A 15,693-nucleotide genomic window follows, 5' to 3' on the forward strand; every position below is an offset into this window, starting at 1 on the left:
GGGATAAAAAGAGCATGGCAATGCAACATTTAGTTGTAGATCTGCTACTAAGGTCTAGATTATGTTGAAATTGTATTTGTAATTTCTCTGTATTTCAAAGTAACAGATGTTTGATTTACAGTTTTTTCCATTAATCATTAACATTTTTTATTTTTCAGAATGAAATTTGTGTTTGTAACTCTGAGTTTTAAGTTCTTTTATTTTGAATGAATTATAATTAAGCGTCCATATGAATTTGTCACACACATGCAGAGTGACATACCGACATGCTGTGCGCGGCTGCACCCCAGGAGCTCTCTGATTGGTTCTTGTCGTTGTCGTTTCCCCGGTGACGTCCTTCCTGCTTCCCCGTACAACACGTGTACGGTGTACAGTTTCCAGCTGAGGGGAACAACAGCAGCTAAACCTCCGCTCCAAGGCTTCTTCAAGTGGTCTCTACCGTTTTTGTGTCTGTACGGGGCTTTGCCGACTAAGCGGTCAAAATGGTGAAGCCACGCTTTAAGGGGAAAAGCTCCATAAACCCCTCGTCGTCCAGCAGCAACCCCGGTGAGCTAACGCCTCCATTAGCCACACCGTTTGTTTACAGCTAATGCTAATTCTTGCTAGCCGGGCGATACTACGCTCTGGAAAATAAAAAATATTGCTAGTTTTCCTATGTAAAGTTTATATAGCCACTAATAATGTGCAGTGCAATGTGTCTATATGAACCAAACAACGCGGGGTGACATAATGAAAGTTAACTTCTGACACACGTTGTTGCAGCGGTGGCGTCAGGCCTTTTAAATGTGACACTGACGTACTCACTTTTAACAGAAAGTGTTAGCACTAATTGTTTTCAAAGTACAGAGACAGCTGCTACTATTAAGTGATCGTAAGGTGTCTTATAAAGCTGCTCCGATGTATCCCTATAAAGTTAGTTTCACACAACTGTAACTAGTGTTGTCAAATGCAGAAGTCCTGTTGTTTAGTCAACCTTAACCAACGTTATAATGTTGTATTTATGGAAACTGTTTCAGATAAATAGTACAAACTCTTCACAAACAACACAGCAGCACCATACATTGCAACGATACGTTTAAACCATTAATCACAACCAGTATACAGTATACCTAGAGTCTGTATTAATAAATTATCTATCTATATAGGTATTATTCATGGCAATACAGGTGTATTAGCTTTTGAATTGGCGTGCTGGGGACTAAGTGTATTCTCATTACAACTGTGTGTGTGTACATATGTATGTGTAGTGTAACAGACAGAAACTTTAAAGCAATTATGTGTGTATTTTCTCAGATCGACCCAAAGGTGCTGGCGGGAACAACATGAGGGACCGAGCAACCATCAAGCGTCTGAATATGTACAGACAGAAACAGAGATGGTAATTGATTGTAGAGAGTTACATTATTCTTGTGAGAAGGTGATCTGCAGATTTTCTAAGTGGATGTGAGAAACCACAGGTCAGACTTACTCTGATTTTTTTTGTTTTTAGTAATGATCGTGGAAAAGTCATCAAACCTTTACAGTTCCAGTCCACAGTGGCTCCAGGGACTGTTGCCAGAGTTGAGCCGAACATCAAATGGTTCAGTAAGTGCACTTTATTGTTGTGTATTTTTTGCAGCTTGTGCTTTGGTAGTTGTCAGCATATTGCATTTGTTATAACTTGATATTACTCATCAGTGAGGCTGCAAACAAATGTGAAATCAGTGACACAAATCATATCTGAATTAACCAGGTCATACTTTACATCTCCATCAACTGTATTTCAGCAAATACCCGTGTGATCAAACAGTCGTCTCTGCAGAAGTTCCAGGAAGAGATGGGGGCAGTACAGAAGGATCCATATCGTGTGGTGATGAGACAAAGCAAACTCCCTATGTCTCTTTTGCATGATAGAGTCAAAGCCCATGTGAGTATGAAGGGTATAAACCTATTTTTACTGCTTTTGACTCGAAGCAGAGAAATGTTTCTATTTTCTGTCTTGTGCCGTCTCTATGATGGTTCCTGTGGCTCTACAAAGGCTCTCCACAGGGGACGCGCATTGTTAATCTGAATTTACACCTATAAATTTTTATTGCAACCGTACAGGCATATAAAACTATTGACATTTTTGCCTGGCGATAAGAATCATACCTCTGTTTCCTCAGTAGCTTGTGTCAAGATATTTTATGAGGTGAGATGAACACCGGTGCTCACTTTAATCCTCATTCAATTCTCACTCTGCCCTTCAGTGACCTTGAGTGTATTTTCACTGTGCTTGGCATCAAAGAGTTCCCTGCTGCCAGGCTGTAACTTTTCCACCAGAAAAACCACCATGATTCCAAATAACATCCACTTCTTCTTGTTCTCTTCCAGTATAACATTCAGTCAGCTTCAGTCCTCTCTATGTTTTCAATATACTCCCTCATGCGAGTTTATCTTATAGGTTAAAGCATCAAAGTGTAGAATAAGATTTTCTGTTACTTTTATGACTAATTAATCATTGACAAAAAAGTTGTCAAAAAGTCTGTATCGTGGCATATTTTTTCTTTCATCTGCTGGTTCTTCTAGTTGTGCTCTTTCCATTAAAGCAGTGAGTCCAAGTCATCAGTGGATTCATGTATGTGCACGCTATTGTTTTTCATTTCATTTAGTGAAGTAACCCTCATTCTCTAATGGTCACACAACCATGTGCTGATGTGATAGTTTTGGTCAAATGCTTGTGAATCCCCAGTTCAGACTTCCTGACCGTTGATTGACCAGTGGAGTGATCTTGTTCCAAAAAGAAAGATGGAGTGAGGATAGTTTGTGGTTCAGATGAGGAAATGTTTCTTTTTTCAGAGACCTAGGAGAGGCCTGCCAGAAGATCTTGGCAGATAGTCAAATCAACCTGAAGCCTTAAACGGCATTGTTTGTGACAAAGCTGTGAACTGTTTGTCCACCGCCCCTCATGGCAGTGTTGCAATAGACGTATGGCTTGTGTTATGAGATAATTGGAGCACAGCATGGACACAGACTTGGCTGTTTGGTTGGCTTGGTTGTAGCATATTTGGGTGTTCTGCTGATTGTACGCATTTGTTCTGTGATTCTGTCTGACACCCCTCAGAGAGCGTTATCACTTTGACCGTATCAAGCTTCGACAAAAACCCAATTCTCTGTTTCAATACAACATTACTGTATTGTGTGTCCAGTAATAGCCTACTTTGATGAGAGGTTGTCCAAACTTTCATGGAACAACACATTTTTTCAACAAATACCAGAAATGATGGCTACTATATTACATCAGATAACACTCTCTCTATACTCTTCTTTCAAATAAAACTTGCTTAAAATGCCTGTAATGTGACAACACTGATTCACTGAAAAATAAGTTAAAATAGACGTCTCAAGAAATTACTCGCATTTGTTCTGAGCAGAGTGAAATATTTCTGGTCAGAGCTGCAACACAAGTCTGATCTAATCATTTTCTCTCTTTCTACAATTGCAGAACTCCAAGGTGCACATTCTAGACACAGAAGGGTTTGAAACCACATTTGGACCAAAGGCTCAGAGGAAAAAGCCTAGTCTGATGGTGGGGGATATGAAAGACCTTGTGGAGCAGGCTGAGGCCTCAGCCCTGAGCTACAGTGCAGACAAGGACAAAGACCTGGTGACGGAGGACACCGGGGTCAGGTAAGACGCTCAGTAAGATACGCATCTATACGAATATAAGGTAGAAAAATATAGTTTTTTTAAATTCTCATATTGCCATAGGGCCGAAGTACGTGAGGAAATCTTCAAGAAGGGTCAATCCAAAAGGATCTGGGGAGAACTTTATAAGGTATTGTTGCCTCCCTCCCCTCTCCTTGGTGCCATACATTATGTTTAAGTAGACCTAGTACATCAAAGAAATGAAGGGACATTCTTCATTCCTGACTGTTTTATTGTAATAGGTGATTGACTCATCTGATGTCATCATCCAAGTCCTGGATGCCCGTGATCCCATGGGAACACGCTCAAAAAGCATAGAGACATATCTGAAGAAGGAGAAATCTTGGAAGCATTTGATCTTTGTGCTAAACAAGTGTGATCTCATCCCCACCTGGGTCACGGTAAGATATTTACAACATGTTGGTCTTTTGTTCCCTCCGTTTGACTGAGAGGTCTGTCTTTTCATGATACTAAATCACACAACTGTGCCCCCCCCCCCTCCCCCCTAAACTTTATACCAGAAACGGTGGGTCGCTGTTTTGTCCCAAGAGTACCCCACTCTGGCTTTCCATGCTAGCCTCACCAATTCATTTGGTAAAGGCTCCCTCATTCAGCTGCTCAGGCAGTTTGGCAAGGTAAGCACGCACTCACAATTCAAACAGGCAAAATACGTTGATTTGTAATGAGCCTAAATTATTTCCTGATCCACTGACAGAGTGTAGACATCTGAAGCAAAGCCATTTCTTTAGTTTTTTAGTTATGGCGTTGAATGAAGAGTGCAACTCTTGTGATCTTGGAATATGCTGTTTACACACTTTAAGAAATACAGATCTTCTTATCATAAATTAAGATATTCAAGCTCAATGAAGCACAGTTGTTTTGTTTTAATATAGTACAATTTGCAAGATAAGAGCCAGTTAAGGACATGGTGGTTATATCACAACTATTTCATATATAGATATAAGAGTTAAGGAATTATGAAGATATGAGAGTTTTAAGAACTTCCCCATTGATGTTTTCTTCATGATAACATTAGAATCACTGACATCATTAGATGTATATATCAATTAGAGGTAGTACCCAATATGTAACAAGTCAATATTCTTTATGAAATTCACTGAATTGCTCACAAAGTATTCCTGTACCATTCCTTTAGTATTCGTATAAAACATTAACTACACAACGACATGCATCTCTAACCAGACCTAATGTTACATTTACTGTGATAAAATGTTTTTCTCTGAACCTACCTGAACATGCAATGTGGCGTAGTGGCTGTGGAATGAAGTGTGTTTATGAAAGCGTGAGAAGACCTAAAAGGTCAAGAAATCAAAAGGGTTTGATGTTCAAATGGAATGTTCTCGTTAGATTTAATATTGTGATTTAAAGAGGCTTTTATGGGAGAGACACAGAAAAAACTTGTGTGTTCCTTTCCCCTGTAAAAGTTTCTCTCTGTTGGACCATATTCACCAAAAAGTCAGGAGATAACAAGGCAAAAAACCTTTTCCAAAACAGTCTTCAGAGTTTACCTCTTGTTTTTAAAAGGTTTTAGACCTTCGTGATTCTGATGTTTACATGAAAAAATCCTTTTTAAGATATTCTTTGGTATGTGTTTTGAACGAACATTGTAGTTCTGGAGCAATGACAAGTCCACTTATTTTATTGCTAATGGCAACAGAGCCCCATCTAAAATTACCTCAGTGAACCGAAGACAGACTGAGACTGTTGTTTACGAAACACAACACTCTGACTTTATTTTTTCGTCTCCCACAGCTCCACACAGACAAGAAACAGATAAGCGTGGGTTTCATTGGCTACCCTAATGTGGGAAAGAGCTCAGTCATCAACACACTGCGGTCTAAGAAGGTCTGCAATGTGGCACCGCTCGCCGGAGAAACAAAGGTAACATCGATGCGTCATCTCAGCCGCTCCGCAGGAGGCAGTCCTGTACGACGCACTGCAGTGATTATTAATGTCAGCTCTACAGGTTTGCATACATTGTGGTTTATATTAACATTGAAGGTATTTGGCAGTAGATTGGGATGAAAAACTGTGCAGTTCACAGTATAATGGAAATTTGTCTGATGTGACTCAAATGCCTAAACATTAGAATACTGATGAAATGATAGGAGCAATAGTACATAAGCTCTCTGGCGTTTGAATCATATATGAAGCCAAGAGGAGCTTAGATTCAGTGGGAGGGCGACTGGAGGTCAAAAGATACATGTTACCTTTCTAAACTCAGTAATTGTTGATAGCTGCAACAACAGAAAGAGTCTGCTCCGTGTTCTTAGCCATATAACCGAAAATCTAAGTGGAGACGAGGCCAAGAGAAGGAACAACAACCATTTTTATCCTTAATTTCCTCTCTCCTGGGCTGCTTATCCTGTTTGGAAACGAACAAGGGTCTGAAAACTCAAATGTCCAACGAAGGGTCAAGGGGAAAGAAAGGGAAAATATATTTTACTTTTCCATGCTTGCGAAAGTTGTGAACTTGGACCACAACAGACGGGAGATTTATATGCACACCTATCCAGTGAATCTAATGGGCCTGTGGCCAGTACTTCTTTTATTCAACAACGTTAACCAACAGCTTAACAGGCTCATGACCTGCAGCGCTGTTGTTACACCTACTCCATTGTTTTGATTTGGATGTGCATTTGTGTTTATAAGAATAGTCACTTCTACCGGACTGTGAATACACTATTTCCCTTTCCTGAAATTAAATTTCCTTAACATTTTTGGTGGTTCATCACATTTCCCCCATCATTTCCTTTCAATAGATAACAGCTGAAATGATTTTGCCACACACTCAACATTTATCTTTTCCCATTGTAGGTGTGGCAGTACATCACTTTGATGAGGCGCATCTTCCTTATTGACTGCCCTGGTGTTGTCTACCCTTCAGAAGACAGTGAATCTGATATTGTCTTGAAAGGAGTGGTAAGTCTTTGTATCATTCTTTTCCTTTATCTTTGGAGGTTTTGTGGAATCTGCTTCCACATCAATACAATCCTTGCTTTTCATGGCGATGAAAAACAGTAGCCTCTGAAAAAATGACCAGCCAGTTCTTTGCACAAACACTGTTCCAGTTACTTACAATAATCCACCGACTGCTAATGTGGCATTTTTGACAGCTCCTTAGTTACTAAAGAGTGATGAACAAAGACTTTAAAGTGGGTTGGACCTCATAATGCTCATACCCAGCTGCTCCAATTCTGATCCTCTAGATCCCTTTTCTGGATCACAGGTTTAACTTGTAGGCCGTGCAGTCTCCGTAACTAAAAGGTTACAGGTTCACATCTTCAACTGCACACTTTTTTCCTCCCCCTTCCCTGACAGGTTCAAGTGGAGAAGATCAAGAACCCAGAGGAACACATTGGGGCAGTACTGGAGCGGGCCAAGCCAGAATACATTCAGAAAACCTACCGCATCCCAAGTTGGGACAATGCTGAAGACTTTCTTGAGAAGATGGCAATTCGCAGTGGGAAACTTCTAAAGGTCAGAATGATCCTCACAGGACCTTAACCAACCAGTCTTATTTCTATACATTTATTTTATAAAACTCTACCTTAAAGGTTCTTAGCAATAGTCAGTGGAGTGGAAGAATTAATTGAGTGTTTTGAAAATGCTTTATTATTTTATTTGTCATTTTATTAAGTGCCATTCCATAGCTGGTCAATTTCTAAATATCAAAGTGCATGTGAACTACTTTTTCAAATCTTTTTCCCGGCATTGTGCAGGGTGGTGAGCCAGATCTTTCGACAGTCTCCAAAATGGTGTTGAACGATTGGCAGAGAGGACGTATCCCCTTCTTTGTGAAACCCCCTGGACCTGAGGGGGATCAAGAGGTGAGACTTTACTGTATTTTCCACCTGTGTTTGTTCAGGACATTACTTTTTTCTACATCAACCTGTGCCCTGTGTATCAGCCTGTTTTTTTACTGTTATTTTTAATACAAGGAGTCATTGCCAGTTGAAGGACCCTCAAAGGTAGCTGAGAATGTGCAGGAGGAACAGCCAGACAATCCGGGCGCCACGTCAGAGGAACATGAGGATCACCAGCCCCAACAGCAGAGACAGAAAGAGCAAATCCAGAAGATTCTGGCTCATGTGCGACAGAACTTTGGCAAGATTAATGTGGCACCTGAATTCAGCGAGGAAGACCTGGTTCCCGTGGAGATGCCTGACCTGGAAGTGTCCGACTTCTCCGGCTCTGATGACGAGAATGACAGTGAGGAAGAAGAGGATGGAGAGGAAGACGGGACCAATGTTGAGCCAGCTGATGAAGAAGCTGAGGAGTCCGAACCCACAACTACTCAGACTGGCAAAGCAAACAGCAACAAGAGTTCACGCGAGGTGATCCGTGAGCTGGATGAGAAGATCGCTAAATATAAGCAGTTCCTGGACCGGGCCAAGTCCAAACGCTTTTCTGCGATCCGGTCAGTCTGCTCGCGACAAAACATCACTTATGTTTATTCTTTTATCCAGGGAAGTGACATATGGTCCATGATCATCGGCCTAGCTGGGTAATGATTTACTCTTTTTCTTCTCCTTGGACAGGATACCAAAGGCACTTTCTGATAAAGCGCTCACAGACATCAAGACTAAACAAGAGGCAGCAGCTAAACAAGCACAACAGAAAGGTAGTCAATCTTTGACTTTTGTCATGACTTTGTTTGGTTTCTGAACACAGAAATTATTTTTGATTCAGTGAGGAACACAAGCATCAACTTTGTTAATCTTTGTTTGAATTCAGCTGCAGCCCAGAGGAGCAAGAAGAGGAAAGCTGGGGAGGATGAGGAATCCACCAACTCGCCAAGATTGACCTCTAAACAGGTATGCAGTGTTTGTTCTCTCTGATGTCAAACAAGCCAGTCTCTAAGTAGATATGTTAAGATGAATGTCTAATCCTTTTACTGATATAACATAAATGAAGATCAAAGCCCTTTTTGCAGCAGAATAATTCATCAATTGTCTTCTCCCCCTCTGTTCCTCTCGTCTGTCTCTACAGAGAAGAGCGATGGACCGTGCTGCGAAGGCGAAGAAAGTTGGCGTACGCTATTACGAAACACACAATGTGAAAAACAAGAACAAGAACAGAAAGGTTCCAGCATCAGCCACAGAGGGCCAAAAGGCCAAAAGATCAAAGCACTAGACTGGCATTATAAAAGACAACACCTGCAATAAATCTTTATGTAAATTGGCCCAAAAAAGGCCATGTTTTTATTGGAAATGCAGAGCTGGTAAAAGGCGGAATGAAACTGAGAGTTAAATGGTCCTTGTCAAGTGGCCACTCGATGCCTTATCCTGACCTTGACTGTCCCTCAGGAAGATGACTATATCTTGCCTTTTACTGTATTTTCCACTTCACTCTTTCTATTTGTGAATGACATTTCATTGAGCATTTACAAGTGTCGCTCTCTTGATGTTCAAGAGAAATGTACAGTAATTGTTTGAACTGTACTTGTCAAATCATGTGGTTACAGAAAAAATAAATATGTGCTAATCACACAGAATGACGTCAAATGAATTGATTTCAATGACAAACAAGACAAAAGACATAACATATACTTGGAAGTGGCATCTGAGGTTCAGCTTGGTCAGGTTATTTCTTTGGTGCAATGATTCCTTCCAGTTGGACCTGAAAAAACAGACAAATACACTGATATAAATCTTGGGACAGACTGAGCTACTGCTTAAGCTTGGTCTCAAGAGGACAATTTCCTTTAGCATGAAATTATGAAACCTACCTTGAGTTGCTGGTAGCTTTTCTTCAGGGTCTGGACCTCCTCTGCGTGCTTCTTTTCCTCCAGCTGCTGCCTTTCTTTTTCTCTCTTTTCAATTGCATCACATTTAGCTTTCTGTTCATTCAGTTGCTCCATCAATGCTAGTTTCTCATTTTCCAGATCAGAAATCTAGATACGAAGTGAGACACACTTGATTAGACACAGGATCAAGTGTACCACCAATATCCTTATTTAACAGTAACATAGGAAGAGAAATGGTGCACTCTGCTGGACACCTCACTGAAAAACAGCTGTGCAGTTGTATCCATCCTCTTTGAAGACGGGCAAAAACTGAATCTCTCAATTAACTATAAATGGTAATGTTGAAATTATTAATAATAAATAACAGAACTCTGTGCCCTTACTCTTGTTTCCATGTCAGCCTTGCCCTGCTCAGACTGCAGTGCCTTCCTCATGCCAAATGCAATGCTGCTTTCATACAGGGTCTGGTAGGCAGCAATAGTCATTTTAATCTCATCTCTAACCCGCAGCAGCAGCAGACCTCTCTCAGCACAGTTGATTGTCACCTGTCGGATCAGCTCATCTTCAAGTAAAAGAAAAGTAAAAGGACAATAGGATGATAAGAACTGAGTTTCTATAGCTGTGGGTGAAAATGTGCCTAAAACATAAACATCTAGAAATATGAGAGATCAAAACTAGCTGTGATTGTTCTTAAGCAATGTATGTCTCTTTCATCAATGTGGCTATAGTGACCTCAGTGATCACCAGCATCTTGGTCTTGTCTTTACCAAAGCACTGGGAATACAGCTCCCTGCGGACAGGACAGATGCCTGTTTCTCTGGCCTGTCTCTGCTGCAGCTTTGTGTCTAGGAGTTCCTCAAGGTGCACAACATCTGCTCTTGTACAAGGTGCACTGGATACTTGCTGCACCCACAGTTGGCTCCCCTCCATCCATTCCCTTTAATAGCATAAATCGAGATAAATGACATGGTGTGTTAAACGTGATGAACAATAGACGGTAAGTACTAGGTGGGAAAACTATACCTGGGTGGAAGGATGGCATTCAGGATCTCCTCATTTTCCTGCTTGGTTGCCTCTGCTGAGGGTGATTTGGGTTTAGGAGGCGGTGGAACAGGGCCAGAGTCAACAAGCTGCTGAGGGCTCACTTTCAAAGAGCGTGCCTGTAGTGAAAAGTGTGTGATAAGCCATGTAGTTTTTAAATAGCTGCCACCCATTTATGCATTTCTTTCTCTACCTGTGGATCTGTATTATTACTTCCTCATACATTCACAAACATAATCATTCACACTTGGCAGGCTGCAGATTCTCCACTAGGGGAAGCTGTTCTACCCCAGGAGAGGACCACGAACAACAGACCAGTCCTGCAAAGGTAATGTTGCTGCCACACAAGTAAAAGAAGAAACAACTCAAGATATAAGGTCCACATTTAATTACACTGTAAAGGTTTTAGGCAGACAAGAGGAACAAGCAGTCCTACTTAAAATGATTTTGCCCCCATAGAGCATTGATCTCAACTTCATGAAGTCAGTCTGGGATTATATGGTGAATAGATTATACTGAGATCATCTAAAATCCACACAGGATATGTGGCAAGTTATCCCAGATGCTTGGAATAATTGACCTACCTTAAAGGTAAAGGGCGGTCATACCAAAAATTAATATACATTTTTAGTAACTGGACTTTGTATTGATATGAATATTCAAGGGGTCACCCTCTCTTTACAGCAATTTTCACTGGTCCGTATTCCGTAAATACACGTACAAAATACATACACGTGCTAAACTGCTCTGTCTAAGTTAGACATCCTACATGACACACATCAGCCTACATCTAGGTTTATAAATACCACATTTTACTTTAATTTCTCCATCCGGTGTGATTTTACCCCAGTAACGTTCACTAAACCTGGCTGGTGTCACTGGTAAACTCACCTTGGGTGATTTCCTGTCCGAGCTTTTGGTGATTAAAACCGGATTGTTGTACTTCAGGAGAGAGTCGGCCGGTGGAATCATTGTGATGTACTATTAAAATAGTAATTGTCAAGGTGTTCACTAAAGCCAAAAGCTTCTTAGTTTGAGCTCCAGTTGCAGAAATTTCGATGGTGGTGTTGACAAAAACTTAGCGCTGTTTGTGTTGTCATGGCAACGTCTTCCCAGCGTTCCACTTTGCTCGACCCGAGTGGAATCAACGATTCGGTTGCTTGAGAGAGGTAGGTAGTATTTTTAATCAAACAACATAAGAAGACAGTCGAATGGATGATGGGTTTGCATCTGTGGTCATTTTTAATTTTTTTTACACTAAATTGCGTTTTTCTATTTTTGATTTTAACGCAAATATTTGATCCTTCTTCTTAAACTATCTTGTGTTTTTAATAAAATTTAAATAGAGCAAATGAGAGACGCGCAGTCGGGGCGGAACTAACGTGAAATGTCGACAGCGCACATGCCGAGAGAAATTTCTCGGCGCACCACAAGAACCGGAAGTGCGTGACTGATTACAACCGTCGAAGTTTGTACTCGGAACATTTTTTGACTTTTTCTTTGTTGTTAAATACTTTTTGCGCGGTCTGTGATGTGTGTTTAGTCACATTAACCGTCGTCTTTGTGTAATTACTTTAGAATGACCAAAGAAAAGCGACACAGGAGAAGGGAATCCCCCGAGCGGGATTCTAAAGTTAGGATAAAGCAGGAGAAGCTGAGCCCTGTTAGGCCACACACATCCCGCCGCTCCAGGTCGAGATCCAGCGGCAACTCAAGTCCTCAGAGGAGGAGAACGAGCAGGTATAAACCATACAATCGCTAAAGCTACGAGTTTTATGTCATTTTACCTGTCTGATTAACAGCTAGCTAACACGGTCATTTCGCCTGTTAACGTTAGCCTTTGACACGAACAGCTAACAGTTACAGCCCCGTAGGCTACTAGTTGCACCTGAAAGGAAACTGTTTGTTGTGAACGTGAAAGTCGTGTAAAGACAAAGTGTTTTTTGTTGTAGGTCTCCTGCCAGGCCAAAGGATCGCTCACCGGGCAGAAGGGAAACATCTCCGGCCAGACGAGGCAGCAGATCCCCCAGAAACAGGAGAAGTCGCAGTCCTCCTCATCGTGGTGCTGATGTCAAAATAAAGCGGGTGATTAGGTTTTAAGTTGTGTGTAACAAAATGTGCATACGCAGACCACAGCTACATTTTAAAGCAGAAATACATTATTGTTAACTATTATCTATCTGTGTTGCTATTGCTGCTGCTGCACTGGCATATGGTATTTTATTATGTCACTGTACCACTCGTTTCACTGACAGATAGCACTGCTCACTGACACCAACCCACTTGTGTTGTTATCTGACGCTCCAGGTCATGGCATGCATTCACATTGATGGTACCATTAATTGACATAATAACATTGTAAAAATGAGTAAATACACACAAAACACATGGGCCAGGGGATGTGTTTATTGTGTGCACAGCCAGTACTTCTTATCAAAAGATCTTTTCACACTAGGGATGTCACGATTATAGATTTTCTTGGTACGATTATTGTCAGAGAAATAATCATGGTATTACGATTATCACAATATTTATGCATCAATACATTTCACAGCACTATGAATGTGTAAAATCAAATAAAGTCAAAATATAATGACATTACTAATCTCTAGGACCAGTTAGTAATCCCCAGGGGGAAGTGTTTGAAATATGTATGTCATTAATTGTCCTCTATACCAAATGTTTAAGTTTATTTTAATCATTTTTTTCACAATACAAATGACACGCTAACATTTAAATTCCTACTAATTCAGTGTTACTTTAGATAAATGGACCAGTATCTGTGCATTTACCTTTACTTTGGCGCCACATCTGCAGATATTGTTCCAAAATAATCTTTTTCAGAACGTGACGGTATTTAGGAATCTTTACGATCAATTAATTGTGGTGTTTAATACCACGATTAATTGTGAAAACAAGTAATCGTGACATCCGTATTTCACACACAAGACACACACAGTATCATATGTTTAGGGTTTAGTATTATTATCAGTTGTGCAGCTGTATATCCAGAGAATGTAATATCTGTCATTGCTAATAATAAGCTATGTGAAACAGCAATGCTGTAGTCAGCAGTTTCAAATGTGTGATGCATCATTGGAGTAAAAACTGCCACTTTTCAGTCTTATCAGTCCAACTTGAATGAATAGCTTTGATCGCAATGGCTGCTTAAAATTATAATCGTGCAAGTTTATCTTGAGCTAATGAGCTTACTTTCTTTAACGGCCATATCTCTTAGGAGCGAGATGAGCATCGGGCTGGCGGTGATGACCGCAGAAGAAGAAACGAGCAGCCAGAGGAGAGGAGGAGCAGGTGGGAATCCGACAGACCACGGGAGAGAGACCGTGGCGCGGACAGACACAGAGACCGGGGTGCGTTCGCCTCCCAACAAGCTGAGCGGCAGCAGCACAACGAGCGGCGCAGGGAAAACCACCAGCAACGAGAAGAAAACCAAGAAGATGCTTTCGGAGAGTTGGAAGGAGGGAGCAACGATCCAGATGCCGCTCCTGTTGATAAGGAGAAGCCCAACTTTGAACTGTCCGGGGCGCTCACGGAAGATACCAACACATTCCGAGGGGTGGTGATCAAGTACAACGAGCCCCCCGAGGCTCGCATTCCCAAACGCAGATGGCGACTGTACCCTTTCAAGAATGATGAACCCCTTCCAGTCATGTACATTCACAGACAGAGTGCCTATTTGTTGGGGAGGCAGAGAAAAATCGCCGATATCCCCATTGACCACCCATCCTGCTCCAAGCAACATGCAGTATTCCAATATAGGTAAGTAAAACAGTCATGAGCTAAGGCGTTTTACTTTGTTGTAGAAATGTTGATAACGTTAATCAGTAAACCCAGACAAAGTAGATACAACTGATAGTAATTGGAACTTTGCAATGGATTTTCTTATAAGAGTCTAAATAAACATTTCATCTGTATTTTTCCAGATTGGTGGAGTTTAGACGTGCAGACGGCACCTCTGGCCGCAGGGTGAGGCCTTACATCATTGACCTGGGCTCTGGCAACGGCACCTACCTGAACAACCAGCGCATCGACGCCCAGCGCTACTACGAGCTCAAAGAAAAAGACGTTCTCAAGTTTGGCTTCAGCAGCCGCGAGTACGTCCTCCTGCACGAGTTCTCAGACACGAGCGAGGTGGACGCCAAGCAGGAAGAGGAAGAGGAGGACGAGGGCCTCGATGAGTAACACTGTTCCCATGAACTGTATTGCCCAAGTTCATTCAGGTTAAATAACATCATCACCAGTGTTCGACGAACGGCAGGTTCTGCAGGGAATGGAGCAATGTTGATAAATGTGGAACTTCAGTAGAATAATGGATCAAGGCTGGTTTGTGTATTCTGTAATTACTGAACTGTTGCTTAAACCTGCCACAACAGTCTCAAAGAAGACTTCCTATTCTCAGGTTGTTTGTGCAATGTCTGTGTGATGCATGACGACTGATCTCTCAACTGACAGTGCTCACAAAAAAACAAAAAAAAAGAGTGTTCAGTGCCAGATAAAAGGTATCTTGCTAAATACAAAAGTTAATTTTATATTTTTTTGGATCACAGCACTGAGTACAAAGTATACCTGAAAATCTAATGTCTCGTCTAAGTCCAGACTGCATACGTCAATGTACAAGATAATGTGGAATGTGAACTTTAGATCTGTGTTTAATAAGCATTGCTTATTGTCAAAGTAAACATACATACGTACAACTTTTAATGATATTGCCTTTTTTGCTTTGTAGTGCAGGGAAATAGTCGATGCTGTTGTGTGTATTTAAAGACTCCTCCTTTTTATTTTTGTCTGGTCAGACACCCACAACATTCATAGTAAAGATTTCCATTTTTGTACTGTAAATAAAGAGGAAAATTTCAGTTGTCTCTGGAGTGTGAGTGTGTCATCATTTGACTTTACAAAACAGATCATGAGGCTTGGATCTTGTTTTCTAGATATTGTCTTTGTTTTTCATCTATTTACAGTGTGGAACTATAATTATATGCAATGAGCAGAAGGACATCATTTGCCTTGGGCTGTGGGACACAAACAAAACAGCTCCCATCGCATCAGCCTTGTTCAGAAATGTGATCCAGCAGCAGAGGTCATGCGAGAGCCGGGGCTGCGGGGCTGCGGGGCCGCGGGGCCGCGGGGCATTCAGTTTCACTGTGAATGTCAGCGGGCGGAGCAGGAGCGGAGGGCGGGTCCAGGGGAGAGGA

At 41.3% G+C, this 15,693-nt stretch overlaps 3 protein-coding genes across 3 annotated transcripts; 2 read left to right on the forward strand and 1 right to left on the reverse strand.

Moving 5' to 3' along the window:
* The first annotated feature begins 336 nt into the window (after positions 1-336).
* gnl2 (G protein nucleolar 2) lies at positions 337-9,181 on the forward strand. The gene is made up of 16 exons (XM_085802395.1): positions 337-546; positions 1,294-1,378; positions 1,490-1,584; positions 1,767-1,906; positions 3,464-3,648; positions 3,730-3,796; positions 3,909-4,067; positions 4,188-4,301; positions 5,440-5,568; positions 6,505-6,609; positions 7,009-7,167; positions 7,410-7,517; positions 7,629-8,107; positions 8,229-8,311; positions 8,425-8,504; positions 8,680-9,181. Exons 1-16 carry the CDS (start codon positions 483-485, stop codon positions 8,821-8,823), a joined length of 2,196 nt encoding a protein of 731 aa, XP_085658521.1. The 5' UTR covers positions 337-482; the 3' UTR covers positions 8,824-9,181.
* On the reverse strand, positions 8,857-11,591 carry dnali1 (dynein, axonemal, light intermediate chain 1). Its single transcript, XM_085802396.1, has 6 exons — positions 11,369-11,591; positions 10,460-10,596; positions 10,204-10,373; positions 9,820-9,998; positions 9,419-9,583; positions 8,857-9,309 (listed from the first exon to the last, which is right to left on the reverse strand). Exons 1-6 carry the CDS (start codon positions 11,447-11,449, stop codon positions 9,274-9,276), a joined length of 768 nt encoding a protein of 255 aa, XP_085658522.1. The 5' UTR covers positions 11,450-11,591; the 3' UTR covers positions 8,857-9,273.
* A 317-nt stretch (positions 11,592-11,908) lies between these two features.
* Positions 11,909-15,354, forward strand: snip1 (Smad nuclear interacting protein). Its single transcript, XM_085802397.1, has 4 exons — positions 11,909-12,217; positions 12,430-12,562; positions 13,716-14,257; positions 14,422-15,354. Exons 1-4 carry the CDS (start codon positions 12,057-12,059, stop codon positions 14,678-14,680), a joined length of 1,095 nt encoding a protein of 364 aa, XP_085658523.1. The 5' UTR covers positions 11,909-12,056; the 3' UTR covers positions 14,681-15,354.
* Positions 15,355-15,693: the final 339 nt, after the last annotated feature.

This window comes from Trachurus japonicus, chromosome 16 (genome assembly GCF_045865225.1).
Source record: "Trachurus japonicus isolate A0001 chromosome 16, Traja_1.0".
In the NCBI taxonomy this organism is placed as follows: Eukaryota; Metazoa; Chordata; class Actinopteri; order Carangiformes; family Carangidae; genus Trachurus; species Trachurus japonicus.

Coding starts and splice junctions, on each gene's coding strand:
- gnl2 (XM_085802395.1), top strand. CDS start 483: ATGGTGAAGCCACGCTTTAAGGGGAAAAGCTCCATAAACCCCTCGTCG. Junction 3,797..3,908: donor TCTGGGGAGAACTTTATAAG/GTATTGTTGCCT, acceptor TTATTGTAATAG/GTGATTGACTCATCTGATGT. Junction 4,302..5,439: donor TGCTCAGGCAGTTTGGCAAG/GTAAGCACGCAC, acceptor CGTCTCCCACAG/CTCCACACAGACAAGAAACA.
- dnali1 (XM_085802396.1), bottom strand. CDS start 11,449: ATGATTCCACCGGCCGACTCTCTCCTGAAGTACAACAATCCGGTTTTA. Junction 9,999..10,203: donor GCTGTATTCCCAGTGCTTTG/GTAAAGACAAGA, acceptor TTTTACTTGAAG/ATGAGCTGATCCGACAGGTG. Junction 9,310..9,418: donor AAAGCTACCAGCAACTCAAG/GTAGGTTTCATA, acceptor CTGTTTTTTCAG/GTCCAACTGGAAGGAATCAT.
- snip1 (XM_085802397.1), top strand. CDS start 12,057: ATGACCAAAGAAAAGCGACACAGGAGAAGGGAATCCCCCGAGCGGGAT. Junction 12,218..12,429: donor CAGAGGAGGAGAACGAGCAG/GTATAAACCATA, acceptor TTTTTGTTGTAG/GTCTCCTGCCAGGCCAAAGG. Junction 14,258..14,421: donor CATGCAGTATTCCAATATAG/GTAAGTAAAACA, acceptor GTATTTTTCCAG/ATTGGTGGAGTTTAGACGTG.